This window comes from Temnothorax nylanderi, unplaced genomic scaffold (genome assembly GCF_030848795.1).
Source record: "Temnothorax nylanderi isolate EJ_2023f unplaced genomic scaffold, tnyl_v1.0 TNYL_tig0084_pilon, whole genome shotgun sequence".
Lineage (NCBI taxonomy): Eukaryota > Metazoa > Arthropoda > Insecta > Hymenoptera > Formicidae > Temnothorax > Temnothorax nylanderi.
In genome coordinates this window covers 524,061-550,635 of record NW_027249146.1, presented here as the reverse complement: position 1 = coordinate 550,635, position 26,575 = coordinate 524,061, and the positions used below count along the sequence as shown (strand labels likewise).

Sequence of the window (26,575 nt, the reverse complement as noted above, 5' to 3'; positions counted from 1 at the left end):
TACGAAATGGCAGATTCTGCTTATGTCAATGATTTCAGATTATATCGGCAAATTCCGCTGGTAAAGCACGTGTTTAATGCGTAGTTGATGCCGCTCTGCTGCAATCCTGCTTGAACCTGCTAATATTTTGCTTACTGGATAGATATACTATACATATTAATATTGCAATAACGACTGATAAACTAATAACAGAGATAAAATACAATTATATAACAGTATTAGATAATATAATCATGTAATAATAAAGATGATTTAATTATATTATACATATGAACGTCTTTTGTATTATATTTTCATCATAGTTACGTAAAGCTTCTCGGTAGACACGTAATTAGTTGCGATCAGTATAATCACTGGATTTAACAGATAAACAATTTAATAGATACCAGAATTACGTAAGGACTTATGTAAAGAGCTTGTTTTAAGCAAATCCGATTTATGCTCACTTTGATGTACCTTCATCGCGAGACGCAACTGCAATGAAACACGCGGTCGGGAGATTCTTTATAATTTATTTATTGATAAGTAAAATTACATATATCCACAAACACAATACGTTCTTTTCACGGGGTGTAATAATGCGTTAAAACTTGTGAGCGGCGAGGAGAAATACCTGCGAAGGAGAAAGAGGGACGAGGAGAGTTTGCTTTTCTTTTTTTTTTTTTTTTTTTTGAGTCTTTCGACAGTCTGCCCCTCTTTGCGTCTCTCGTGAACAACAGCAAACCAGCGGCACCTGCTCTCGCGATCGCGATTGTCAATAAATAAAAGAAGAGACGAAGGAAGAATCCCGGAGGGTTTCGTTCGCGATGCAGAAACGAATAAGCTTGGAATTTGCAAGACACACTTCGACGCGATATGGAACCTAATCTAAAATAAAAATGAATTATGAGTCCGTTTCATTTCTGAGTCCTTCGATTCCTGAAAATTCTTTCGGAAATCGAAAGATCTGCCCGCTACATACGTTATAAATGCGTATAAAATGCGTGATGTACATATTTAAAAGCATATAAACATTTATTACATCTGGATAGCCTAATTTGCAGCAAACATCTGTCGAGGACAGACTTTTGAAAGTGTTTGCTGCAAATTTTTGATAGAATGCCAGCAGAAATATAACAGAATCTGTAACAGAATATAATGGCAGATTGACTGTAGAAACCGAGCAGAATATGCTATTTTGCAACTATTTAAATGACGTATTTAAACATTTACGAAATGACAGATTCTACTCAGTTTCTGCCGGCAAAGTTTAATGCAGACACAGATGATACCGGATCTGTTGTCATATTGCGGACAATTCGCTTACTGGGACACATATGTATGTATGTATACGATGAGTCAACTATTCCATGCATTAAAAAAATGCAATATTATTTTTTGTGCAAAACAAGTTCTCGGCATGATAATGCGATTGAAATTCCAACGACACACGCTGCAGATACTCTCACAGAACGATCGTTTGTAGCTTTTCAGTTGCTACAATTTAGTCTCACTAACGTATAATCAAACGTTCTCGCTACGGATTGCCATTGTTCACAGAAAGAGAAAGCGAAACCTTTCACGCGTAATGATAATTCGTCAGAGTTTGGAATTTTCGATACGCTACGATAAGAAACGTAACGGGGGCAATTATTTAAGTTGCCCTTGCGCCACGCACTGTCTTCGTCTGTATTATACGACCGTGTCATAAATAATGATACGAATGAATTTCTTTTCGCTGTTAACTTATCTTTTTGATAACGGAAGCTAAATCGGATTCCCCCGATTGTGGATTTCCGATCCGAGGAGGTTTCTAACCGGGCTGTTATCGCATCGCGCAAGGGTCAACGAATATGATACGTTTTTCGGAATCGAAGATAACAGTGCGAGGACACGTAATCCGTGCTGCTCGATAAACCGTCCGAAGACGATGAGGATGACGCGAGGAGATACCGAAAAAACTGTAAAAATAAAGTCCAGTTTTTTGTCTCATTATTATACTCTTTCTCCATCTCTGGACTCGCTAATTCTCTGGACTGCGACTTGAAGGACGTATATTTCTTTCTTTTTTTTTCTTCTCCTTCACGTCTCACATGGCTTTTAAGCTAAGTTTCAGTTATCTCGATATAATATATATATATATACTTATTACCTCTTTACAAAAATCAATTCTTAAACTTATACGTACGGAGGTGGCCCGATGCAAATTCACAGTATCTTGAAGCGCACACACCGACCTTCTTTTCTCTCCCTCTCTCTCTTTTCTCTCTCTCCTTCTATCTTTTCCCGCTACAATCGAATCACCGAAACATGATATGCTCCGAGACTATTGGCTAATACTGATACCTCCCCGATATCTTCTACAAAAGTCATCGGGAGAGCATTGGACCGTTGTTGCCTGCGTATGGCGTAATCTCGCGTTTTCACTCTGGGTAAAAATCGGCGAATCGACTTTGCATGCTTGTACACGCTTGAAATACAGTGTTCCAAATCGCTGCTTGCTTTGCACTTAATCGCGATTAAATTTAACGAACGATATATGTATATATGTATATATATGTACGCACGCCGATCACAAATTATCCTCAATACAGGCCAATCGTAATGATTGCAAACTATCTTTCTGCGAGAGCAGCTCTAGCTTTGTGAGCCTTAGAAAAATAATAAGTCCCTTTACAATCGCTTAAGGTCTTCAGCATCTGTGAATCCGTATCAAGGTCAGATTTTTTTTCTTTCACATGCGATGTTGTCTCCATATTGTTTAACGACTATATACGCTATAGGTACATAATGTTTAATTTAATATGTATACATGTATATGCATGTGTATATCCATATATATAAATATATATATTTATATATATATATTTGTATATATATATATATATATATCTCTATATATTATTCTCGTACGTCGTACACACACACAAACACATATACATATATAATAGACATTTTATATCATTATTGTTAACGCATTGATGCTATCTGCTGTTATTCGTATAATCATAGTACATTTACTGGTATAATTGCTATCGTCTTACAATATATCTAAAATAATATTTTTAACATTCAGCGATGTGTTGTTTTAATGTGTGTGTCTGTGTCTTGCATCTTGTTGCCTGTCGCCGGTTATACACACTCTTTTCCACCGGAGTTGCGTGAAGACAAACGATCGGTGTGTGTGTGTGTGAGAGAGATATTCGCGCTAGATAGATAGGAAAGGCAGCTGCTTCACGTGCGCTTAGGAATACAATATCTAAAAAGGATCTTCCCTTTCTTTCCTTCTTTTTAATCGCTCTAATTCGCCGGCGATTATCGTGTCGCGCGTTACAATCTTAGCAAAGTGAGCGCAATCGAAGGGGACCACCTTAGCACGTAATTGGGAATGTATGTACTCATGCATGGACCGTGTGGAGCGTTATTTCACACAAGAGACAGAACAGCGACTCTTTAGCGTTAAATTGTAATCTATCCCGTAATAATAGTAACCATCGCGCGCCGCCGAGAGCTAAAAATCCCGTCTCTTTCAAACATGTATTACCGGCTGTATCGATACATCGGTGATCGACCGACCCGAGTACGTCGGGGTGCATTAACGGTGCACCAACGATAGCGATGAGTGTGCTCTTATCACGCTGCGACCATAGATAGACGTCGTAAAGACGACCTAAAAAAAACGTTCTCTAATCTTTCAGACACCCAAAAAATGTTTTTCCCGCAAAGACGTCGTAGAGATATTCTAATCTTCCAGACGTCGAGCGATGTTTCACGTCTTTTTTTATGAGGGGGAGTGTCTTGAACGTCTGTGTGGTAATTGAATACTACCACTGACCACCGATGGCCATAGGGACGGTAAATGGTTCTATGGACCGCGGCAGCGTATTCGCACATGTGCCGCATCGCATCGCGAGCGTCACCGTGACCTCTTTATACAAATAAAGTCCGACGAAAGCGCGTAATGTGTATTCCAAGATAAATAAGAAAAGAACTGTACTTCCCCACGCGACCCTGGCGCTAAAGTGCTGGCTACTACCTTTTTTTTTTATCGTTTGACCATATACAAATATATAAGCATTAAACGTGTAATATATTATATCATCATCGTCGTCGTCGTATATAATTAGTAATATCCTAAGATAGTTATTGTATGAACGATCTTTTTTCCCTTTTTTTTTCCCCCGAGAACGCAAAACGCGGAAACGAAAAAGAAACGCTTATCTCAACAGCCGCCGCTTCTTTCTTTTCCTTTTTTTTTGTCCTTCTTTCTCGACCTAACAAGTCAGAGGTACTAATGCCACTCGAAAATGAATCTCCGGTTGAACTGTTCCTCTTGTTCGACAGCATCGGCATGATCTGTTCGATGCGTCGCGGACGCGGTTCCTCGGCGAGATCGGACGAAGCTGCCGAACATTTTCCATGCTAGCGTTCTCAGCACCTCGACAAAATGGACTTTCGCGTGGAATGATAGAGCATCTGACTTCCTTCGTCATTGTCATTAACTCGAGATACGTCAATGATTCTTAGTTTGCTTACGTCTTAAGGTTATCATCTAAGAGTTAGACGTTAAGTACTGAAAAAGGTCACCGAGAGAAACCAGGCAGTGGGAATCGAACGGAGACGGAGGGAATAAAATAGCTGCATCACGAAGATAGAGGAGTGAAAACGTGCAACGATGAGATGGCGCGTGTATGTTCCGTGTATGTGTGTATGTTCTGATATTTTAAGAGTGCCGGCGTAGCTCGCTCGCGCGCTCGGTTATTTTAGCATAACGTTAACGATTACGCCATTAATCGGAGTATTTATTTCTATATGCTGCCCTCAGTGACAAGCTACTACGATCGCTATCGCATTTTTTTTTCCTTCGTGTTTAGTTATTTAAGCTGCATTATGTTTTATTGCCATTGATTATCTCCGAAAATATCAGAACCTAAAAATACAGCAAAGAGCGCAACGACAACGCATACACTGACGCTTACATCGTCCGTGTAAACGCGTTCTAGCATCGTACGAACGTTCGTCCCCGCGGAGTGAGAGCGACCAGCCACCGAACGCTGGTCGTCAATCGATCCGCGGCGCTTCCGGTTCGAGTGCACAACGTGTAGAGGCGGAGGAACATCGAGGTACGTCTAAAAACGGCGTTTTCTACTTTTACAACACGAGCGCTCCTTCCTGCGTTTTTATATCGACATGTATGACAACGTAATAAAAACGATGTGTGTATGAGATACTTCCGAAGATAGCGTGTTCGTATGGCACATAGGTATGCTGAATTCTACGTCATTTTATCTCCCGTAGAATCCGTTTCGTTTCCCATCCAGCGTGTCCTTGCTACAAACTGTATTTTACATATATATTGTCAATTCTTCGCGAAATTCTTCGATTTACACCGCGACACGTGATCGTGGTGTGTACAAGCGGACGCGATGTGTACGGCGGTAGTCTCGTCGCAGGTGCGATCAGCCGATTAGGAAACGCGTTTTCTGAATTTGCGCATTCCCGGGATGTACATGTCCGGATCTTCGGAAGAATCTCGGGGGTTAGAGATATACATACTATTTATATATATCTTACTCTAACAAAATACTATGAGATTCTTGAAGAAAATACGCGAGAACGAATACGCGGTTGCGACCAGCTTCAGAAATCAAAATATCTGTGATAATTCTCGAGGCGGCGGCCGAATTATTCCTTCACCTCAAAGTATTTGTATGTAGGATTCTCGTAACCGTTGATCTGCATATTCGCGACGTGTCGTTCCTCGGGCGTGGCCGCTTGATCGACCTCGATGAAGCCCTGCGAGGAAACGGGAAATGTCAGTTATCACATTACGTTGTCAATTAACGTGTTAATTAATATATTATTATTACTCTTCTTCAATTACATGCATTTTCGTTTGGATCATACATTAAAGTATTGCACACTGCACAACAACTCTCGATTAATGATAGCGCGGAATATTGCAGATATTATTGCGATAATATTGATGTGTTTTTTAATATAATAGTATACCTGGCTGTGAGGGCTTCTCGCGCTGCGCCTCTTGAATACCGCGACGCCAACAACTGCAGCCGCCATGAGTGCTATGCCAGCGAACGCGAGCGTGAAGTAAACGGATCGATTCTCTCTGTGATACACCTCTCGCCTTACGGAATAACCCTGCAAAGTTAACGAAATTTGTGATTTCTAATAAAGAAAAATATATAAAGATATAAAGATATTCTTCTTTTTCATTTCTGTCGCAATGATAAGGGCTGTGATAATAAAAGAATAAATTTATTCAATAAGTAATAAGAAATCAGCAAAATTTTGTATGATGACTTATAGGCTTTATAGTTAGGGTAAATTTTCTTACTGGCTCGGAGTGAGAAACATCGTGAGTCATGCTGTGAGCTGCTCTAACTACTCCCTCATTATGCATGGCGGCAACCGCGGCGGGTTGCTCGGATTGCTGAGGAATATCCTTGGTATCGATTGCCGAGTCGCTCTCCTCGTGTTGTTCTTGTTCTGTGCGTAACTCGCCGCGTTCTGCTTTACGTTGTTCCTTGCGCGCCCGCTCGAGCTGTTTCTGATGTTCCTTTTCTGTAAGATACAAAGTGAGATAAAGCATGTTCGTTTGTACAAATTTGCTTGACAAGTTTGCCATAAATACCTTGCTGTTTGCTAGCAACATCGGCCTGATACTTGTCTAGAATAGCTGCCTCCGCTTCGCGTGTCATCGCCAACAGCAATCCCGGAGTTTCATCCTTACTCCTGAGGGCCAAAACGTAATCGTCCATGAGACGGCCGATCTTCGCGCTTAGGTCTGGATATCTGAACACAAGAAAAGAAAAAATGAGTCTAATGTCTTTGCGGTCGTGACGTTAATCGTTTCGCGTGTAATGTATCGCGTGAATCGCGGTATATTTACGATATTAAAGGATATTAAAAATGTACAGTTGAAATATACATTACCGTTCTAACATCAAGAGACTCTGATTGGTAATCCTATCAATTTCCGCCAGATGCTCCAGAGTGGCTGGCTTCTCTCGCTGTGCCTGTTCTAAGCTGCTATCGAGGAGATGCTTGTAATGGGCTATTGTGTGGTGCCTGTCTTTGTGAAGAGCTCTGAGAAGCTTTTGCAAGCATTTTTGAATACGGTGCATCTAGAGAACATATAGAGCGATCGTTAGGTAAAAAGATAAGAAGTATTCTTTGTGCAAAAATATATAACACAAAACTAACATTCGGCGGCGTCTCGTTAAGGGCCGCGGTATAGCACGACATAGCTTCCTCGTTCCTCTGTTTAACCGCCTCCTGCGAAAGAAAGATTATTATTGGATATAAATCGTCCGGTGAATACTGGAGATTATTATTCGTTGCTCGACAAAAAAATTATAAAATTATTAGCAATAGTAATTACATATAAATAGATTCTTGTTTTTAAAATGTTTGTACGAATCATTCATCCTCTTATAAAGAAAGAATATCAAATCGTTACGTGTTTATTGTCGTTTGATAACAATAATTATAGACAATAATATCGATTACTTATAAGTGGATTTATCTTTGAATTATCTTTGCGAACGTCTTTTTAAATATTTTCAGTCATTTAGAAAATAATGTAAAATTCCAACTTAAAAAACCTTATCAACATAGCTTTATGTTCGCTTTTTGTTGAAATTCGTAAAACGTTTCAAAGTTGGGCGACTTTCAAAAAAGGATGATTTATATCATATCACGCGTTTCCACGTACCTGCACTCTCTGTTGGTGCATCGCGCTTAACTGATGCTTTTCCGCCGCGCCACTCTCTTCGAGCGCGGCGACCGTTTCCTGGAATCGCGCCGTCATCCAGCGTTTGAAAGCATCCGCGGCGACAGGATCGTGGGCCCTGATGTCCTGATATCTCTCTTCGAGATCACTCCAATCCTTCATCACCTGAAAGCGTTGTAGCACAAAGATTTCGACACCAATGTCCCGCGCCATAATACTTATCTTCCAAAAGTCTTATTTCTCTCGTATCTTTTTTTTTCTCAAACACAAATTTCAGTATTTTGACTTAACGTTAACGATCATACCTTTACTTTCTCCTAAATATATGAAAATGTATGATACGCTAAATAGATGAAGATGTACAGTACGCTACCTCGCTCCTTTTCCTATTGCGATTAATCGAACTTACTTTCGTAACTTTCTCCTTGTGCACCTCCTCAAGTCGCATCTGAGCCTGCTTGTAACTCTGGTGCTCGGATCGCGGATCGAAATGCGTCAGATAAGGATCGGGAGTGCCTTGCGGTTGGGAAGGCTGCTGCGTGCTCGTGCTAACCGGCAGCGGCATCGCCGTCGCATCCTGCTTGGTCTTCTCCGTCGTGGAAACGGTCGTCGATGGTCGACTGATTTTCGTAACAGATTTACAATAAATATTTAATTTCATTGTCTAGAATATCTGGTCTTTACATTAATTAACTTTAAATTCTTTTTAATTCGATATAAAAAAAAACAGAAATTCAATAAAGATATTTATTGATATTGCTACTATTGATGGCTGTATGAACGCAAATCTCAAAGATGCTTGCATTATTTGTAACTACCTGGTAGTTGTGTCGTAATCATCAAGGTCGTCATACTCCTCCTCGGTTTCGTCCTCGTCGGGTTGATTGCTAAGCACGTCTTCGAGATCACCGTCGGAGTTGTCTTCCTCCTCAGCGTCGCCATCCAGATCATCTTCGTCGTCGATATCATCCTCATCCTCGTCGAGATCATCGTCCACGCTCTTTGGTATAGGCAAATCGATCGGCTTCTTCACCTTCACGTTCTCTGCAAAGGTATTTCGCATGTTATTCTTCGCTGCACCTGCGTTCGGTATGATTCATCGTTACATAAATGCGTAAAGCGCGTAATGATGACGATTGGTTTTGAAAATAGGCTCTCCAGCGTGCATCGCTTGCGCCCAACGCGGGAACTTGCATAAAGAAAAAGAAAACAAAGATCGTTTAATTAATACTACTGCGTACTGCACTCATCCTTGATTATGCAAAAGTGCCTTCTTTTTCTCTGGCATTTCCCTCTAACGATTCGGCGCACATATACACGTCGCGTACGTACATGCACGTACGTGACGTGGTAGGTGCAATTATTGGAATTCCTGTCTGCGCGCACATTCCAGTATATCGACTGCCATTGTTTGAATAGTAAATGGACGGGATTGGGCTGGCCACAGATAGCTCCGCGGAATTCTGGCCCATAATCTAAATCAATGCGCGCCAGTGATACACTGCCGGTGTCACCGATCACTTGATTATTTATCGATATACTCGGAAAAGGTCGGCGATACGACAGCATAATATAATTTGACAATTTTATGGCTATAATTCATGACGACGAAGACAGTCTCGACTCCTCCGATGTAAGGAGACATCGAGCTAAACAGCGAAACGGTGTCTACGGATAGATATTTATCCTGTAAAAGAATTAATTAATTAATTAATTAATTAGGCAGAATTAGGAAGATAAAAATTTATTCAGCAAAAGACAAATTATAATATTTTAAAATTAACTCAGCGTGAAAATGATCAGGATGAAAATTCGTATATGTTTTAACTGTGCAAAATGCATTTTGTTCTCATCCCGGTTCCGCATCTTTCCAGCTTGGAAATTCTAATTTGGTCGAGTTACTTGGGAAAAGCGGGCTGCATCTTGGCTAACTAGGTTCTCGAGAGATGTGTCTCATTCGTTGAGAATAGGGGCACTGATGAGACGACTTCTCGACTTCTGCAAAGGCAGACAAAAGCCCCACCTGACCATATCCTCCTGTGTCGTCCTTTTATCTGGGTCACACGGCAGATACGCGATAACTGCACGCGTTGGCAGTTTCTCCGGGGATACCTTATGTCACGATTGTTCGTCATAGAGAGTTATGGATTCCTCGCGAGGACGTGGTTTATCCAAGATCGATCAGGAGAGTGGCAGAGCAGAAAGGGATGTAGAATGACGGAAATTCGATGTTATCAGTGCCAATAACGAAAGTTCTCGGCATACTCTATAAACTTAAAGTTGCATATTTCTAAGATATTCGCCCCCGAGGGTCTTTCTAAGATGTAAACCATTTATTTTTCACGATTCATCCATTCTAATGAACAAACTTGTTAATATCTGATTTTGCACTGTAAAAAATTTTTGTAAAATTACAACTATTATAGTGGGAATTACCCACAATTGTGAGACCCACTATAATAGTTGTAATTTTACAAAATTACAGTACGGAAGGAAAAAGTAATTTTGTATTACAATTACACAAATTAAAAATGTGTGGAAATTTACACCTATTATAGTGGGTCTCAAAATTACCCACTATAATAGTTGTAATTTTACAAAATTTTTTTACAGTGTGGCAAATTAAACGTTGATTATAAGTCACGCTTGATCGAAAACGCGTTTAAAACATAGAATATCTTTCAAACTCAAATAATATCTGCGCAAACGATGAAAATTTTTAAATTATGCACGTTCAAAAAAGAGGATTTTAGTGCAACTTAAGTCTTCAATTTTTGGTCTTTAACAACTCGATTTTATCATAAGAATCTGAAGCTTACTAAAGTCGGCGGTTTCCACAAAAATGGAAATTCCACGTTCTGTTCAAGTAACATCAATTACCAAACTGATCCGCCTGACTAGTGGTCATACCCTAATACGTGTATCCCGATTTTATTTGGCGTACGACGCGCAGCCCATTTTTCATCCCCTGGACAACACGTCATCCTCCAAAGTTACATTTCCTATGCTGAAAATAATGGAGTATATGGATTCAAGCGGGCGGTACATAGCGGACAAAACGGACAGCCCCGTGTGTGCTAATCGAGCCCATTATATACGTGGTGTGTAGGAAAGAAAAGTTGCGCAGCGACGCCGAAAGCTACGGCGTGTTACGTTGCGCAGTCGTCGGGAACGTCGACGGCGAACATTATTGATTGCACGAGGGAGAGAGAAGACAAGAGAGCTTGCGATGAGTGGAAGAGAAAGAGAGAGAGATATATATGTATATAGAGAGAGGGAAAGGGAGAGAGCGAGCGAGAGAGAGAGAGAGAAAAAGAGAGAGCTTGCGAAGGGTGGCACGAGCCACCCGGGGTGCTGGAAGGAAACGAGGAAGGAGACGAGGCGAAGGTAGGTGGCACCCCTCGCTTAATACACCCTCTTTGCACCCTTCTATAGCCATTCTTTCTCTTTCTTTCTCTCTCTCTCTCTCTCTCTCTCTCTCTCTCTCTCTCTCTCTCTCTCTCTCTCTCTCTCTCTTTCTCTTTGTTCTTTGCGACAGTCGATTGGAAACGAACAGCGTAAATGCCGAGTATTTCCACCGTGCAATAAATACGCCGCGAATTCGTCGTAAATATTCATGCCTCGCCGTCTTCTTTCTTCCGATATGCTTTTTGATAGACACGCGTTCCATTAATCGTTCCGTTCTACAAAATGAGAAATAACAGAAAAGCGAAGGAATAATAGAGCGCGGCGTGGTATCAAAACGAAAATCGAATAATGTAAAGGCGTTGAAAAGCTTGATAAAAACGTAAGAGAGGGAGTTTGATAGTATCATCAAAGTAAATGATAAAGTGGGATGATCAATGGATTGACATCTAACGAGATCGTTTAACGGTTCATCGCTCCATTATTCATTTGCACATTATAATAAACTAGATTTAATTAGAGATTACAGTATGATGATCTTATTTCAAAGAATAAACGCCATTCTTAAATTATTCTTGAAATAGAGGGAAAATATAAAAATTGCAATTCTCGAAAATGTTTTAAAACCTTTTGTCCAGAGATATTTTACATAGCACAAATGCAATCCGGAGTGCAATTTAATTTCATTACATCGAAAGCTCAACGTATCCAACAAAAGACAGACGGGATTCGCGCGTTAAGTCTCGAAATAAGATCGTCACAAGTATTTCCACTTTACGGTAAAATGACCTCGCGCCAAGAAGACACCCGAGCTCGCGGAGCTCGCGGAGCTCGCGTCTGGAAAGGATGTCACGGTATGGAGATGCGGACGCAGCGAAACGTTCGCACCGATAGAATATGCATGAAGATGAACGTGAGTGCCGGGTGCGGTTCTCGCGAATACGAAAATACGAGCGATGGGGGGCTCGCTCGTTTGCCCGCGCGTGTGCGCTCGCGTCTCCGGTCTCCGTACCCCCGCGACTCCCTTCTCGAGATCCGCGAGATCCGCGCGCGCGTGAAAATGAGAACACGAATGAATGGTGATAAGGCAGAGCGTACGTACGTTACGTACCTTTCAGGTGTTTCGGGCAGCATACAAATTCGACGCCGGAGAACAGAGATATGCCGCACGGCAGCAACATCGCGAAGCTACGCAGATTCATGTTTCGCTCCCGGCAGGTCTCCGCCGCCGTGGCATTCCATCTGGAAACACGAATCCATTTGATGCAGTCACGTGTATTCGGGCAAACGCGCGCTCCTGATATACCGCGACGCGATAAACAGGGGTTTTGATAACGATCTCCACCGGCGTAAACTACACTACGTTGGGTTTACTTTACGTCGGTGTAAAATAAGCGCCGCAAATAGCAGCCAGCTAGGTTGCGTCACTCATTAGCGAAGTAATTAAATGTAGTACCCTTGGTTGTACGATAAAGTAACAGAATAACAAGATAAAAATGACCAAATGTGGTAAAATAAGTTTGCGATAGCGCGTACAATTGCGAAAACAATGAAGAAACAAAAGCGAGAGAAAATCTGTTTTGTATAAAAACTCGCTATTAATATAATCAAGTAAATAAACAGTCAATTTGACGGTGATTGCCGGATCATTGTCGGAGTAATTGGATCAAACGTTGAGTCTTCTTCGCGAAGAAACGGAAGAACTGGTGCTTAATCTGTTTTTTTTTTCCCCCGAATCGCTCGATTGCTTTGACGAAACGCGACACTCTGTGAATCTAAGCTCACTCGAGAAATTAATTCCGTTTGGCGCAGACGATATTCTGACGCGCATATACGCTCGTTACCTGTGAGACTCCCAGCATTTTGTTTGATTATGAAGATGATCAAAGAGACAGCCCTCCGGCACGAGAAGTGCGTCGCTCTGGAAGGGTCCCTCTGAAAGTAGGAAACGGTACATATTGCAGTGGCTAGAATGCAGGGAAAGGCTCGATTAAACTAGTAAAGGTCGCGCATCGCCGGTATTTATTCTTATTCGCTCTTTCGACCGAGCGACGATGCAGATCTCTCTCTCCCCCCCCCCCGTCTCTCTCTATCTCTTTCTGCAAAGAGGGAATTCTACGAATTATATTGCGACGAATTATATTGGCAGCCGAAGCACGAATCTGCCGATGACTATTTATATACCTGTGCGCATATATCGAGATATATGAAACGCCTGAAATCAATAACGAACCCGGCGTATGAGGGATTCGTGAAACCTTATATATGCTCGTCTAAAATAAAATCTCATGCGCTCGATACTTTAATTTTATATTATTGCATCTCTAGATCCTTCATGTATTAAGTTCTTCTGTTCTTTCAGAATTCTGTAACTGCAATTTCAATGACAGATTCTTTGATCCAGTCCCAGAGAGGATTTTTCCTAAACTAAAATGTCAAGGTAATAATCTTCACAAATAATAAACAATTCAAGATGAAAAATTTCCTCTCGAACTACGCTTCTAAAAGTATAAGCAAATAACGAGACTTTATTGTTCATTTAAATTCAAAAGCATTTTCTCAGAATTTTAATTCCAGGTTTAATTATCAAGTCGCTTAATGTTGAATATTAAACAGTTTCAGCATAGTAATAGCCTCTCTTAAAACTTTCCTAAAGATTTATCGGAGAATCTGCTTCTAAAATATTTATGTTCGAGACACTTTATGCGCACGTATAGGTATATCACGTACAAATGATTATACATAAGAATCTGCGTTTGCGGATATAATGTAGAAGCACGGAATACAAAAAGCAAGAGTAACAATTTTGCAGTAGTATATTGTAGTATATTTGTCTAAATGTCTGCTACTTTCATAAACGTGATGGAAGAACGCGCGAAATAAGGAAGAGGAGAGAGAGAGAGAAGAGACGGTGGAATGGATACGCGTCTAGAGCGGATGACGCATCGGTACGTTCACCACGGCTGATGCGCTGATCAATAGAACTAGTCACGCAGACTCTTCGAGGGTATTAACCACTCGCCCGATTTGTCTGAGTACATTCGCGTATCACTCTTCCACAAGAGCGCCGCCGGCAGAAGTTAGGTAAAGGAAAACTAGACGAATGCGAGTACATTTTCGCAAAAAACATTTCAAGCGTTATTGAAACGAGGCAGTTGTATAAAAATGCGGTAATAAAAACCTGACGTTTCACGGTCGATCTCTTTTTTTAGACCGCTCGACAAGGAAGTGGCTAATGGAGCTTTGTAGGACGTGAGACACGCAACCGAAGACATGCGGACGTTTAAGAGAACGGCCGTGACCGTCTCTACACGTGGCCATGCATACCGGAATAATGGCATTTATCTAACACGATTAGAAAATGGTACGTGGATCTCGGCGCTCTAACGGCGTGTTCTTACAGTCAAAACAGATAATACGGAGTACGGGTCAGAGTTCTCGTCCTGTTAAAAACGTGAACGGATAAATGACTGCCGTCCACTTACGGGATCGCACTCAAGGGAATGTATCACCAAAAGACAGACGTGTTTTGTGTCATTACTCCTATTCACGTTTTGGTTCAATTATTCATTTCAATGACACTTAAGTATAGATAAAGAGGTACTTAAAATAGAACAGGAATATGGACGTTGAATCAATATTGTTTGTAAAGTGTGTTACACGTATATCGAACCAAGATTTAATAGCGATTTGTGAGAAAAATTTGAAATAGGGATTTTTAAAAGAAATCTTATAGAAGAAAATTGTCATCGTTATTTCCGCAGCTCCTCGGTCTCCAATTAAATATATTTACTGACGCTAATTAAAATTACGTTAAAGCTCTGATTAAAATAAAGTATTACATTATGTAATAGGGAGATGCTCCCTGCATAAATACATTCTTCCTTCATCTTAATAAATGTCTCACGTTTTTCCTACCGTTTCTTCAAACTTCTCGCGTTATTCGATTTAGAATATTCCGCAATTAAGTGCTCCTTGCAAATTGAAGAGTTCTGCGCAGGAACGAAGTAAGTTTATAATTCATAAGGTCCACTTTAATTAACGTCGTACATAAAATAGACTTAATAAATTACGAATCTACTTCTTACCCTCCGCATGCGCTGAATCGTTCAATCGCATGGAATAGAGCTCGCGAGAGCTGCAATAAGGATACAATTGCTTCGAGAAGACATGCTTGACAGTCGCTTCGAGTGCTCATACACGGAAGGGCAGGAGAGAAGAGGGGAGAGGAAAATAAAAAAAGAAAAGTAAGTGCGATCTTGAGTCGCGCTGCCGCGCGACGTCACGTTCGCGATAGTTCCTTTCGTTTTTCAGCGCGATAAAAAAAGGCTGATCAGGAAGGCAGCCGGGCAGACAATCCGACAGCAGATATCGCGTTGTCCGTTACACAGCGTATTGACTCTACAAATTGAATTCTTCTGTCCGGAGCAGATCGAGCGCCCTGCTAAATTTATAACTAAATCTCCGCCGCGCCGGAGATCGATCTCTCCGTTTCTCACGGCCGCGCGGCCGTGCCGCCCGCTGCCGCATTATCGATCGATCGGCGACCGGCCGCCCGGCCCGCGGCCGCGCGCGGATAGCCCTCTCTCTCTCTCCTTTTGCAATTTTCAAAGCCAGCCAAGAATCGAACGTTATCGCGAGTCTCGCGAGAATTTTTACGACTGTCGAGCCCCCCCCCCCCCCCCGATATTATGGTATCCCGCCATCAGCCCTGGCGATATCGATGCGGCGAATATTGAGATTGAGAGATCCATACCGCGTATTGTCGTAAACAGAAATCCACGCTGATGGTATTGACATATATGCTGACAGTTACATTATTATATTGATTTCGATATCCCGTTCGAATATCCTGTTCCGCGGTTTTACGTGTCTCACGTTATCCGTGACAGATTACCCGCGCGCTTTATACTGACCCGAAAAGAGATTGATTACGATATAGATACGGAGAAAATTGGCGTGACCTTCTTTCTCGCCTACACACAGCGAAAATTTAACCCGCTGAAATTATAGGGATTTAATCTTTAATCTCGCGAGAAGGGCACTTGGGCCACACCGACGACAGGCGCTCACGAAAGATTGCAGCATGCAACGTCAGGTTTTAGGATTACCATGGCGCAGAAGTATCAGTAAAATTACCACTCACCCAAACATCTGTAAGGTTTGACCCATCGGGAGAGCTTGCACTTGGTTCTTCCGGGTTTGCACCATCCGCTCACCCTGACGTAGTGCGACGACTCGACGATGTTGGTGATGTCTCTCTTCGGGTAAGCCTGTAAGAAAAAGAAAAAAAAAAGAGATCAGGCACGGATTAAGGGACCCGTAAGTACCACATTAGCAGGTGGTCCGACCAGCCTGTAATCGCGCGACCAAAGGTAATTATCGAGCACACACGCGCACTCGGCGAACCTATTATTATCGCGAACGAACGACTGCTTAATCTCCGTTTAAGAGGCCGCAAAAAAGAACGCGCGTTCTTACTCCGCGAGCCGTTTCGCGACGTGGTGCTCGCGTAATGTGCAAATTAAATCTAATGAGACTCGTGTTGTGCGACGTTAGTTCCAACAGCGGATCGATAACGCAATTCAGAGCCGTGTGACATGTATTTTTTTTTACAATCCGATCCGATCCGATCTCGAAATGGGAATCAACGTTAAGAACTTACATGTATTAAATTTACTAAAATTTGTTATAATTTATAAGAATAAAGAGAAAATAATAGTAAAGGAATCGCGTTGTTTACAATGTTGCTAAATTCAATTTAAATTTAAATTGCAAGAATTTCTCTCGACTTGTTTTGTAGCGATCAATTTAAAGGGGGATTCAAATAACTGGATCTTCGGAAATTCCTCTCTTTTAATCTCTCGCTGAGGATTAAAGGTCTCTCGCGAAGGTATTCGCGAACTATCGGGTAGGAAAGATTAGACGGCACGCGAATACCGTACTTAGCGAGCTCGCACACATATTAATGCGAAGAAATTTAAGCAAAGCACGACATAATTCGCGATGCAACGATTGCGGACCGGTGCAAACTCGTGCAATAAAGTCATCGGCGAAGATTAACGTTATTTTCACGGTGGAACGGCGGGTGAAAGGTAACGAACCGCGTAATTCTGTGTTTTGTCGCGACTGAAGCGCGTCAACGAAGGGATGAAAATTCGATTTACGCGGCTCCGGAAGATTATAAACGACTTAATCCTGCCTGCAGGGCACCGGCAGCACCGCTGGGCGCGATGTTAAATAACACGCCCAGGCTTAATTAATAATTCGCTCGCGAGTGGGCCCGATTTTCTCCCTGAATAGTCGTCGACGCCGACGTCGAGAACGATGATTCGAAAGTTTGGTCCCGATCCTCATGACTTCGTTTAATAATTTAAGTATCGCGACTCGAACGATTTACATTTTGATGTTTCCCAAACGACAGAGAGACAGTAATTTAAATCGGCACCCGATGCACGAAGTGACAATAGCTCGTCTTCTTCTGCTCGTGCATGAACAAGTACGAGCACGTACGCATATGCAAGCTGCACACTTGTCCCTGTCTTATACGCACAGTGGATTGCGTGAACGTGTCGCGTAAGCTGGAGAACGTTATTATCCGGTAATCCATACGCCAGTCTTGCCTTTCACCGTGCTCTACTTGCGAAGGATTCGGAATGTAAATCGTGCGTACGATATCGTCATTATCCCTATCATTAATCTCTCCTTACTGTCAATCTTTTTCAATAAGCTACGAACTCTGTTCAATACTTAAAAAAAAAACGTGACAAAAGATTAGATATTTCATGTGGGTAATAACGATAAATAAATGCATCAATGAAAGTTAACGTTTAAAAATAAGACCTTGCCAGTTTCAGTAATTAAAGTTAACCGTATAAGGTAAACGTACCAATGCTTGGACACGTACCTAATGTCTGAACATTTTTATCATTTTAGTCCTTAAATAAGTTATAATGCGAATTAAAATCAAAGAATCAAAGATAAATATATTTTTCTTGTATTATATTTTTATCTTTGATTTTAATTCGCATTATAGTTATTTAAAAACTAAATTGATAAAGGTGTCCAGGCATAGGCGGTCTTAAGTGTCCCGGCATTGGTACATTTACCTTAATAGGTTTTGATTTTAGCTTATGTAACCGAGACTGCGGCAGAGCGTTGAATCGTTAACGTTTCTTTTAAGAACTTCGGATGATCTCGCTAGCAAAATGTTTACGCGCGCGCCTCGTAGAACGGAAGATGCGAAGAGGAGTGTCAGAAAGTTTGATAATAGAAAAATGTCAGAGATCTATTTTTAATGTCTATATATAACTCTTAATCGACTATACATGCCTAACGCCGATCTCCGACATTATACGTGTGAAAGAATTTAATGGTTGCGTGATCTTATATAGACTTTTTTTTTCTTACCTTCTTACAATATTCCAGGATCTCCAGCTTGTCCGTCATGCAGCTCTTCTTGTCGGTCGAGGAGACCCATCGACCCTGCTCTCCCATGTGCTGAGCAAGGTATACCTCGCCAGGTTCGCACAAGGTAGCGACCTTTGTTGAGGAAAGATACGGTCATTAAAGGCACGCGTTAGCTTCCAAGCGGAAAACACATTTGGTGACTCAGTCAACAACTTCATCAAAGTGTTTCGCTTTTCGGGAAGCCGATTGTTTCAATAGTCAGTCTTTACTTTTCGACAAACGGATATTGCAATAGCTAATAAACTTTTTTATTACTTTTTTCTCTTGTCTTTACGATCATTAAGAGTTGTCTCTGACGGAGATGACATGCATGCATGCACACGTTTACTTCATTTCAAAATGTATATACTTTTTTTCTAACACACATTTTTATGATAAAAAAAAAGATTAAAAATGTTATCCACAGAAAAATTTGTACTTCTTACGTTATACAATACCACATGTTACGTTATATCTAAATCTTTAATACGCGTCTAACAAATCTTATTTCAAAAAATCCTACATTCAATAATTTAATTAAATAGATAAGTTAGGCTGTTTCGTTTGAGCAAAAGCGCGAAAGGTAATAAGGACAATCGTGAACAACGAATTTTCGCGAAGTACATAATTTTGTGGAGTTTTCATCGAAAAGGAAATAAGACTGGAACGAAGTCTCTCACGGTACTCACCTGAGGCTCTGATCTTCCGCCAGCTGGTGCCAATTCGAGCCTCTCCGACACCGCCTGCAACACAAAGTGAGAGAGAATATTTGAAAGCGACTGCATGTAGACCGAAGGAGCGGAAACGGGGTGGTTAAAACGTTTTTCGCCCCGATAAACGTGTACCTACTCGCGTGAATTTAAATCTTTGACGGGCAGAATGCGCCAAGTAGTTTATTCGCTTTACGGAACTGCCTGATTTAAAAGAAGAAAAAAAAGCTTGGCTCGTTTACGAAAAGGAAATGTATTTAGCGAATAAAAGGGGGCAAAAAAATGCAAAGAGACGATTGAGTGCATTATTCCTACGACGTGACTAGAGTACACACAAAGTATGTATTTTCCTTTGATATAGTAAGCGTATACATTTTCCTTTCCCATTAAACGTAAACTTCCCAGGTAATATAGCGAACTTATCGACCAATATACAGTAAATATTTATTTATAAGATAGGTCAGGTACTTATAAGACGTATTTTGTAAAACTTTGCGTTATTTTTCCTGAAAGAGAAGAACAAAGAGGGAACAGAAATCCACATCTGAATGATTAACAGAAAATTGTTAACAAGTCATGTGTAGGAATATTCTTCCATTAACCGCGATGTTCAATCATTACAGAAATTTGTTTTATTTTTTATATTATTCCACGTTTATCTCACATTTATTTAACGCAAATTGAACTATTCCGAATTTCGCGTGATTATTTCTGCAAAACTAGTTCGGTTTTGCAGATAAATCTGTTATTTTGAAGAGGAAAACCTAATGAAAACGAATGCTGACTCGGCTAAAACACGTTAAAGATGATGACATAAACCCACTCGTTTCATCCGATCGATAGTAGCCTGTAATCTCTCGTCCAATCGTTAAAACGTCAACGTTTTCGCAGCGAAAGCCTCGTAATGGGGACGTTTCATTTCGCCATGCCAACCAGGAAAAAAGTTAACTTTTAATACAGAGCTTACGTAAATAAAAATATGACACATCTCATCTGCGTTTTAAGTATATTGCTCTGCTTATGCATGTAAAATGTCTCTAAATTCCAATATTCATTTTCAAGAAATTTTAATAATTTCGGTCTTTATTAGAGCCTTCCTATTCGAATGTTCCTAATTAAAAAATTATGTGAGCAGCAATATTTTACATTTAAGAAAAAGTCGATATTGGAGAGGAAGTCGATTACTAAATTCGAAATAAAACAAACATGTGTGGACTATTTTCCGTACATCAGTATATCACTTAAAAAAAAAGACAATTGAGAAATTATGGTTTTTTATTACGTCCTCTCGTTTATGTGTTTTAAGGACGAAATGAGACACGTTAACGCCAGTTACGACAACTGTTTTGCATACAAACAGGAAGTCGTTAGAAAAGGTAGTAGCATAATTACGTCGTTCTATAATACTCAAGTAACTAATTATATCACTCGATAATGTCCGATAATTACGAACAATCCTCGGTTAATGCATTAACGCATCAAGGAGGCACGACGGTACTTGCGGACAGTCAGCTGCCCGTTTACCGCCGCGCGGAGCATATTAATTTCATTATATCGGATGTCGTGATATATTGCTCCCAACAACAGTCGCCCCCGAGTGAAACGATTATCATAAGATTGCGTAAAATCGGAAAGGAGCTTCACGCCACGACGCATAAAAATTGCAGTATCATCTAAAGCTCGTGCATTATTACGGCCGTATAACAGCAAATTGCTTCGTTGCAACGTCAGCAATATTTGTTAGGGATAGACCGTATTTTGCTTTAGCGGCAAATTAAATTTGCCTTTAGTAGCGAATTCTGCGAACAAATTTGCTCAGCAAGATTTTTCAATATAAGCCATTTCGCTGTAACATCAAATAATTTGTGCTATTGCAGCGAAGTTCGATTACTTTCACATCGGATATGCAATAGCAGCCACGGCAATAATAAAGTTCTCATTTTTCGTGCAAGTAATTTCCTCGCGATACTTCCCGAACGTTTTCAATTTCCCTGACTTTCCCCGTCACTGGGTCTTTCCATGGGAGTCCTTTCCGGAGCTCGTGGCTGAGCGACGTTCAACCGCAATGATCATATCTCGCTAAAATCACCTACGTGCCCCGCATTGTCGACTCATTTCATTGACAAGGTCGCGTCTGAGTCGTATCGAGTATCTCGAGCAGATATATCGAATTTCGCGAGAAAACGCGAGGGAATACGTCGTCGCACCCGCCATCGGCGTATCTACTTGTTTTGATCGCGCGACGACGCATCCTCATGCGGTTGCACATGTGCACTTGGTGAATATCGGCATGCACCGCGCGCGTCGCAACCATAAGCGGGGTCACGCTTCGAGTTACGGTCTTTGGGATTCGGGATTGGCGTGTCGCCGTGGAAAATATCGGCTCCGCCCGGATAAAAATCGCGCGTTCGCTTCGCCGTTGGATTTACGACGGCGCGCGGCGCGAGGAAACGATGGCTGGCAACGTCAAACTCGAAAGTGACAAATCGTGAAGAGTTAGGTATCAATTTTCCGGAAGTAAAGTATACGAGAGAGATGTGGAATACATGGGACATATTATTTGAGGATAATTAATTTTTTTAGATAGAGAGGACGTGCGCGCGGATAGACAGAGGGACAAAGAAATTAATTGTATAATGTGTATTATTTAAAGAAAATTATGTAAGCAATTCGTGTTAGTGCAATTGCAGCTAATTTTTACAAATGTATGAGTAGTGTTGTATTAAGATAAATAGAAAAATTTATAACATGTTGGGGAATTTCATCTCTGTAAAGTGGAAAATTATAAGAAATTTAAAAAATAAATTTTATTGCGAGATACGTTATACATGAAATGTGTTATATTTAGGGATATTAGAGCAACATTAAAAAATTTTTATTAAACTTTGCCGTTCTCACTGCAGTTGACTGATTGTGTTTACTTCCTATATATATCAATTTTTAACGTAGCAAATAAAAAGAAAAATGTTATCACATAAATTTTCCTTTTATCTCGTCGTTCCAATTTCCAGTGACGTCCCGAGAGTCTGCTCGGCCAGTTTGTACTTTAATTCCCATATTCCCAAACCTGTTTTGCGATTTAAACCCATCCAAAGTATTACATAGCACTCTTACACGACCTTTCACTTCCTGTCTACACAACTCGCTCCAGTTGCATGAGTCATCTTCGTGATTTTGTGTGAGTGCAAAGATATATACTCGAGCTCTTGGGAATGTTACGAAAAGAAATCAGTATAAAAACTGACGTATATCCTGACACTTTGTATCAGGTGAAGATAATTAGTTTGTTTTAAGACGCTATTTATCTTAATACGCTTGACGCTAAATATACAGTCATGCACTTCCAAGCTCTATTTTTATCTCATATAAAAATCTCCACGTACAATATCAAGTTAGACTGATTATTAGGTGATCGCGTAAAGCGTTAAATGCGAAGTAACACGAGGTTTTATATTTTTAACATATACCTTTGAAAACACGTAGGGGACGACTGTGCGACAGTGCGACATGCAACAACTGCGTCGCGACCAGACGTCGCATTATTGACTGTGGCATCAGATATGCGCGAGCGACGCAGACTGTTACTATCATCACGATCATTATAATGGAGCGATACATTTCGAAAATTCGCGCTAATGCAATTACTCGTCGATGCGAACGGTGGCGGAAAGGGCAGAAGGGCGGCGGCGCTCGCCGCTTCGGCCGATAATTTCGTTTAACGTTCGCAAATTGCGAATCGCGACGCGCCGGCCGGCGAGGCCGGCCATTCGCGTTGGAGACCGGGACGTCGCGTCGCGACGCCGTCGGCGCTTTGCATTTCATCGATCCGCGTCGCTGTGTCAGGGACAGATCCGCGACATGGCGTGCCATTATGTACGGAAGCGATTCGGGAACCCCCCCGGCACAGGTTCAACCACGGGGTAGGTTTACCCCGCCGAGGTAACAGACAGACGGAAAATTTCCCGGGTTTGAAGCTAACAACCGAGGGCCAGAATTTCCAGTCACGTCCGAAATCAAATAAATTATTACATCTCATTTTTGTTCACTTCATATTATACTACTTGTACTATTTGTACTACTCGTACAAATTATTTCTTAAAAAATATTCTATATTTTTTATGTCTTTTTATATACCTAAAGAATTCACTTTCTGGTAAAAACTGATAACTATATAAATTAATTTGTTTGTATTGGTATCTCCTAGATGAATGATGTTTCTCTTGAATTGATTATTTTGGAAATGTAAGCCTGAATATTGATTTTATACAATTACAGTTGAAATATACACTATATATCTATGAAATACAAACATCATTCTCAAGTCGAATAACATCCAAATGTTACATACTGTTACACGTAGAGGAAAGTCCCCTATTATGAGACAGGATCCTAATATGAGATATGTTAAGCTAAAAGGCCCTATATAGACCTCATCTGTTGATCCCACCATGAAAAAATCCTGCCATCTCATATTAGGATCCCTATCTCATAATAGGGGACTTTCCTCTATTAATATAAAATACAGCTATCAATTCTAATCTATTATTTATAAAGTACTTTTTTTATAAATTAAATTTTTAAAGATATTTCATGCATGTGTAAAACATATTTCATGTAAATATAAAAAAAATATTTAAAGATATTTCATGCACGCATAAAAAATATTTTATGTAAATATAAAAAAATATAACGTTTTCCAATTACATAAAAATGTAATTCTCTAACTGCTATCACTCGCTGTTTCTATTTGTCGTTTGGGAAAAAATGTCGAGAATCATGAATCGCTAAAACTCAGCTTATCTCAATACTAAAAAGAGTTATTACAGCATTTTTTTTACTATCTCACGGAAATTGAGTATGCGATTCTAATCGTGGGCTATTAGAGGCGGCTTTGTGTTTCTCCGATAAATCGACACATTGCAATAGCACTTCGGAGTTCGACATGATCACCACACAGATTGCGGTGGCCGGCTTATCGACTGGCCGAACGTGGTGTGTGTCCAGTGTATTCCGAACTTGTTGTCGGTGATACGCGCATCCTGCGGTTTACGTTCGCTTTTACGCGGGAGAAGGTGGGATCCAAAAAGCTCGTAACCTTGAACACCTGCGGCACACGTTGTTCGATAAAGCGACCTTCATTATTTTACATAAAGCTGCCCCATCGTTCGGCGATATTAGATAGTAAAATTCTAATCTATCCCGGAACATACACATCGACAGGAGAAATATTTCCTTGTAAATATTTCTCCTCTTGAGTTTGAGTCGACACTCTTTATAACTGTAACACCGATCTCAACGTCATCTGTGAATTTTTCTCTTAATTTTCATTACAAAATCATTTATCTTCGATCCATGATCTTTTTATATAAGTGATATATAAGTGATTTTGGTCATTCACTGGTCGGTTTATCCTACTTGTGGAGTCTCACTATCGTGACTCACAGAGTCGCATGGTGTTTTCGGGGATACATTCTCCACATATATCATTCAACTACACTCCTCTACATACATTCTTCTCCATCATCATCATTTCTGATCTACGATACGAACCCCAAAATGTCTAAGTAAGTGGTGTATAAAAGTTAACACAATCGAGGAAACATAACTATCGAATATGAATGTAACAAAACTGTAAGCACAATAGCACATGTAGCCGAAAATCGTGTATACTACTACGAAGCTGCATAATTAAGAAAAAACCCGAAAAATAGAAAGTCGAGTTTATCGGCTCAGTCACTATCGCCTAATAATAATTTAATAATAATTTGAACAATAATAAGTAAAATAAAACCGACACGAATCTTATCAATTAATTAGAGAAGATGCCATTTTCGATCGGGCTGGATCTTGATAGCCTAATAATAATGTTTCTGTGTGAATTTTGTATACTTTTGCTTCCTTGTAGGAAGCTTTGTTTTTTAACTCAGTCTGTGTGATGATTATTTGTCAGACAGCTTTCTGTTGAAACTTCTGTTGGAGTAAATCTACATACTTAAACCGATTTAACATTTGATGCTAATAAGCATCCTTTTTAAGTCTTAAATTTATTATAAAAAATATCACCCCAGCCAGGGTTCGAATCAGGACCTCTTTACATTCCGTGACGGGCATCTTTACCAAGCCTCAGTGGTCGAATCAGCATCTTTTCTAATTAATTGTAAAATTTATGTTTGCTTCAATTTATTAGTAGGGTAGACCTGGGAAAGCCCCATCATTTCCAAAAAATATATGATCTTGGAAATAAAACACAACACATGTTTATGTTTCCATCAATTATATATATGTAATTATTCGTGTATTGAATACGAGAAATTATTTATGTCCGACTCCATCTACAGCATGAAAGTTGACATAACAGTATGTGTAATACCTATATATACACTACCGTTCCAAAGTTTGGAAGCACTACTTCCTTAAGAAAAACAACAGTAAGTGCTTCCAAACTTTTGAACGGTAGTGTATATAATATTTATTTGTGTGTGTGTGTATGTGTGTGTATTATATAGATATACATATATTGTGCATTCTATGTTACATCTATTTTATATATTTATCTTTTGACGATATTTTGGACATAATTAAATACTTGAGGTAAATTGAAACACATAAACAATTATAATATTTATACAAAATTTCTCTTTTTAAATCTTTTTAAATTTAGTTATATTTTATTAATATTATTAATATATTATTATATTATAATATTTTTAAATATTACAAGAGATAAGTATTGTACACAATACATTTGCTACGCTGCACTGGCTGAAATCTAGATAGTATTTTCCCAAGTAGATTTCTCGAAGATTTAACGGTCATTTAATTGTTGTCTTAAAGTAGTTGCTGTGCTTAATCCAGATAAACCTATCATACCTCCGTAAAGTCTGCACGATATTTTTTTGAATTTCAATGTAATTGATAATATTCTCTTAAAGAGCTTCGAGGACTTTTCCTGTTATGTGATTTTTCCTAATATGTTTCAAAAAAGAGTTCTGGTTTGTATCCTACATAAGTGTTTCCCTAGATAGACATGCATTATTTTTATTTGACTGATAATAGTTTTTACAATGTATCTTTCTCTTCACAAGCTAGCGTACACTTTGAGAGATTTAAGCCGGAGATTTCCCTGTAGTAGAAATCACGATTGCAAAAAGTAAAACACATCTATACTCATTACGTGTCTGTCTACAGCATGTGACATGGAAGATTCAATTAAAATAACATCGCTTGCTGCCTGACTGGAATATCAATATTCGTGCCTCCTCCCCCCCCCCCTCTCTCT

General features: G+C 40.1%; 1 protein-coding gene across 3 annotated transcripts in view; it reads right to left on the bottom strand.

Annotated features, from left to right (window-relative positions):
- Positions 1-500: 500 nt before the first annotated feature.
- Appl (amyloid-beta-like protein) overlaps positions 501-26,575 on the bottom strand; it is a 47,191-nt gene continuing 21,116 nt past the window's right edge. Inside the window, exons 2-15 of one of the 3 annotated variants that reach the window (XM_071710057.1) lie at positions 19,276-19,329; positions 18,548-18,679; positions 16,284-16,410; positions 12,982-13,072; positions 12,249-12,379; positions 8,551-8,776; positions 8,142-8,352; positions 7,715-7,897; positions 7,204-7,275; positions 6,934-7,124; positions 6,632-6,732; positions 6,335-6,561; positions 5,992-6,138; positions 501-5,775 (exon numbers count right to left, since the gene is read on the bottom strand). In XM_071710057.1, the coding sequence (XP_071566158.1) occupies positions 5,665-5,775; positions 5,992-6,138; positions 6,335-6,561; positions 6,632-6,732; positions 6,934-7,124; positions 7,204-7,275; positions 7,715-7,897; positions 8,142-8,352; positions 8,551-8,776; positions 12,249-12,379; positions 12,982-13,072; positions 16,284-16,410; positions 18,548-18,679; positions 19,276-19,329 (2,004 nt within the window). In that variant the 3' untranslated portion in view covers positions 501-5,664. Of the gene's footprint in view, positions 5,776-5,991; positions 6,139-6,334; positions 6,562-6,631; positions 6,793-6,933; positions 7,125-7,203; positions 7,276-7,714; positions 7,898-8,141; positions 8,353-8,550; positions 8,777-12,248; positions 12,380-12,981; positions 13,073-16,283; positions 16,411-18,547; positions 18,680-19,275; positions 19,330-26,575 lie in introns of all 3 variants that reach the window. The other 2 variants (XM_071710056.1, XM_071710055.1) reach the window with 2 other exon arrangements.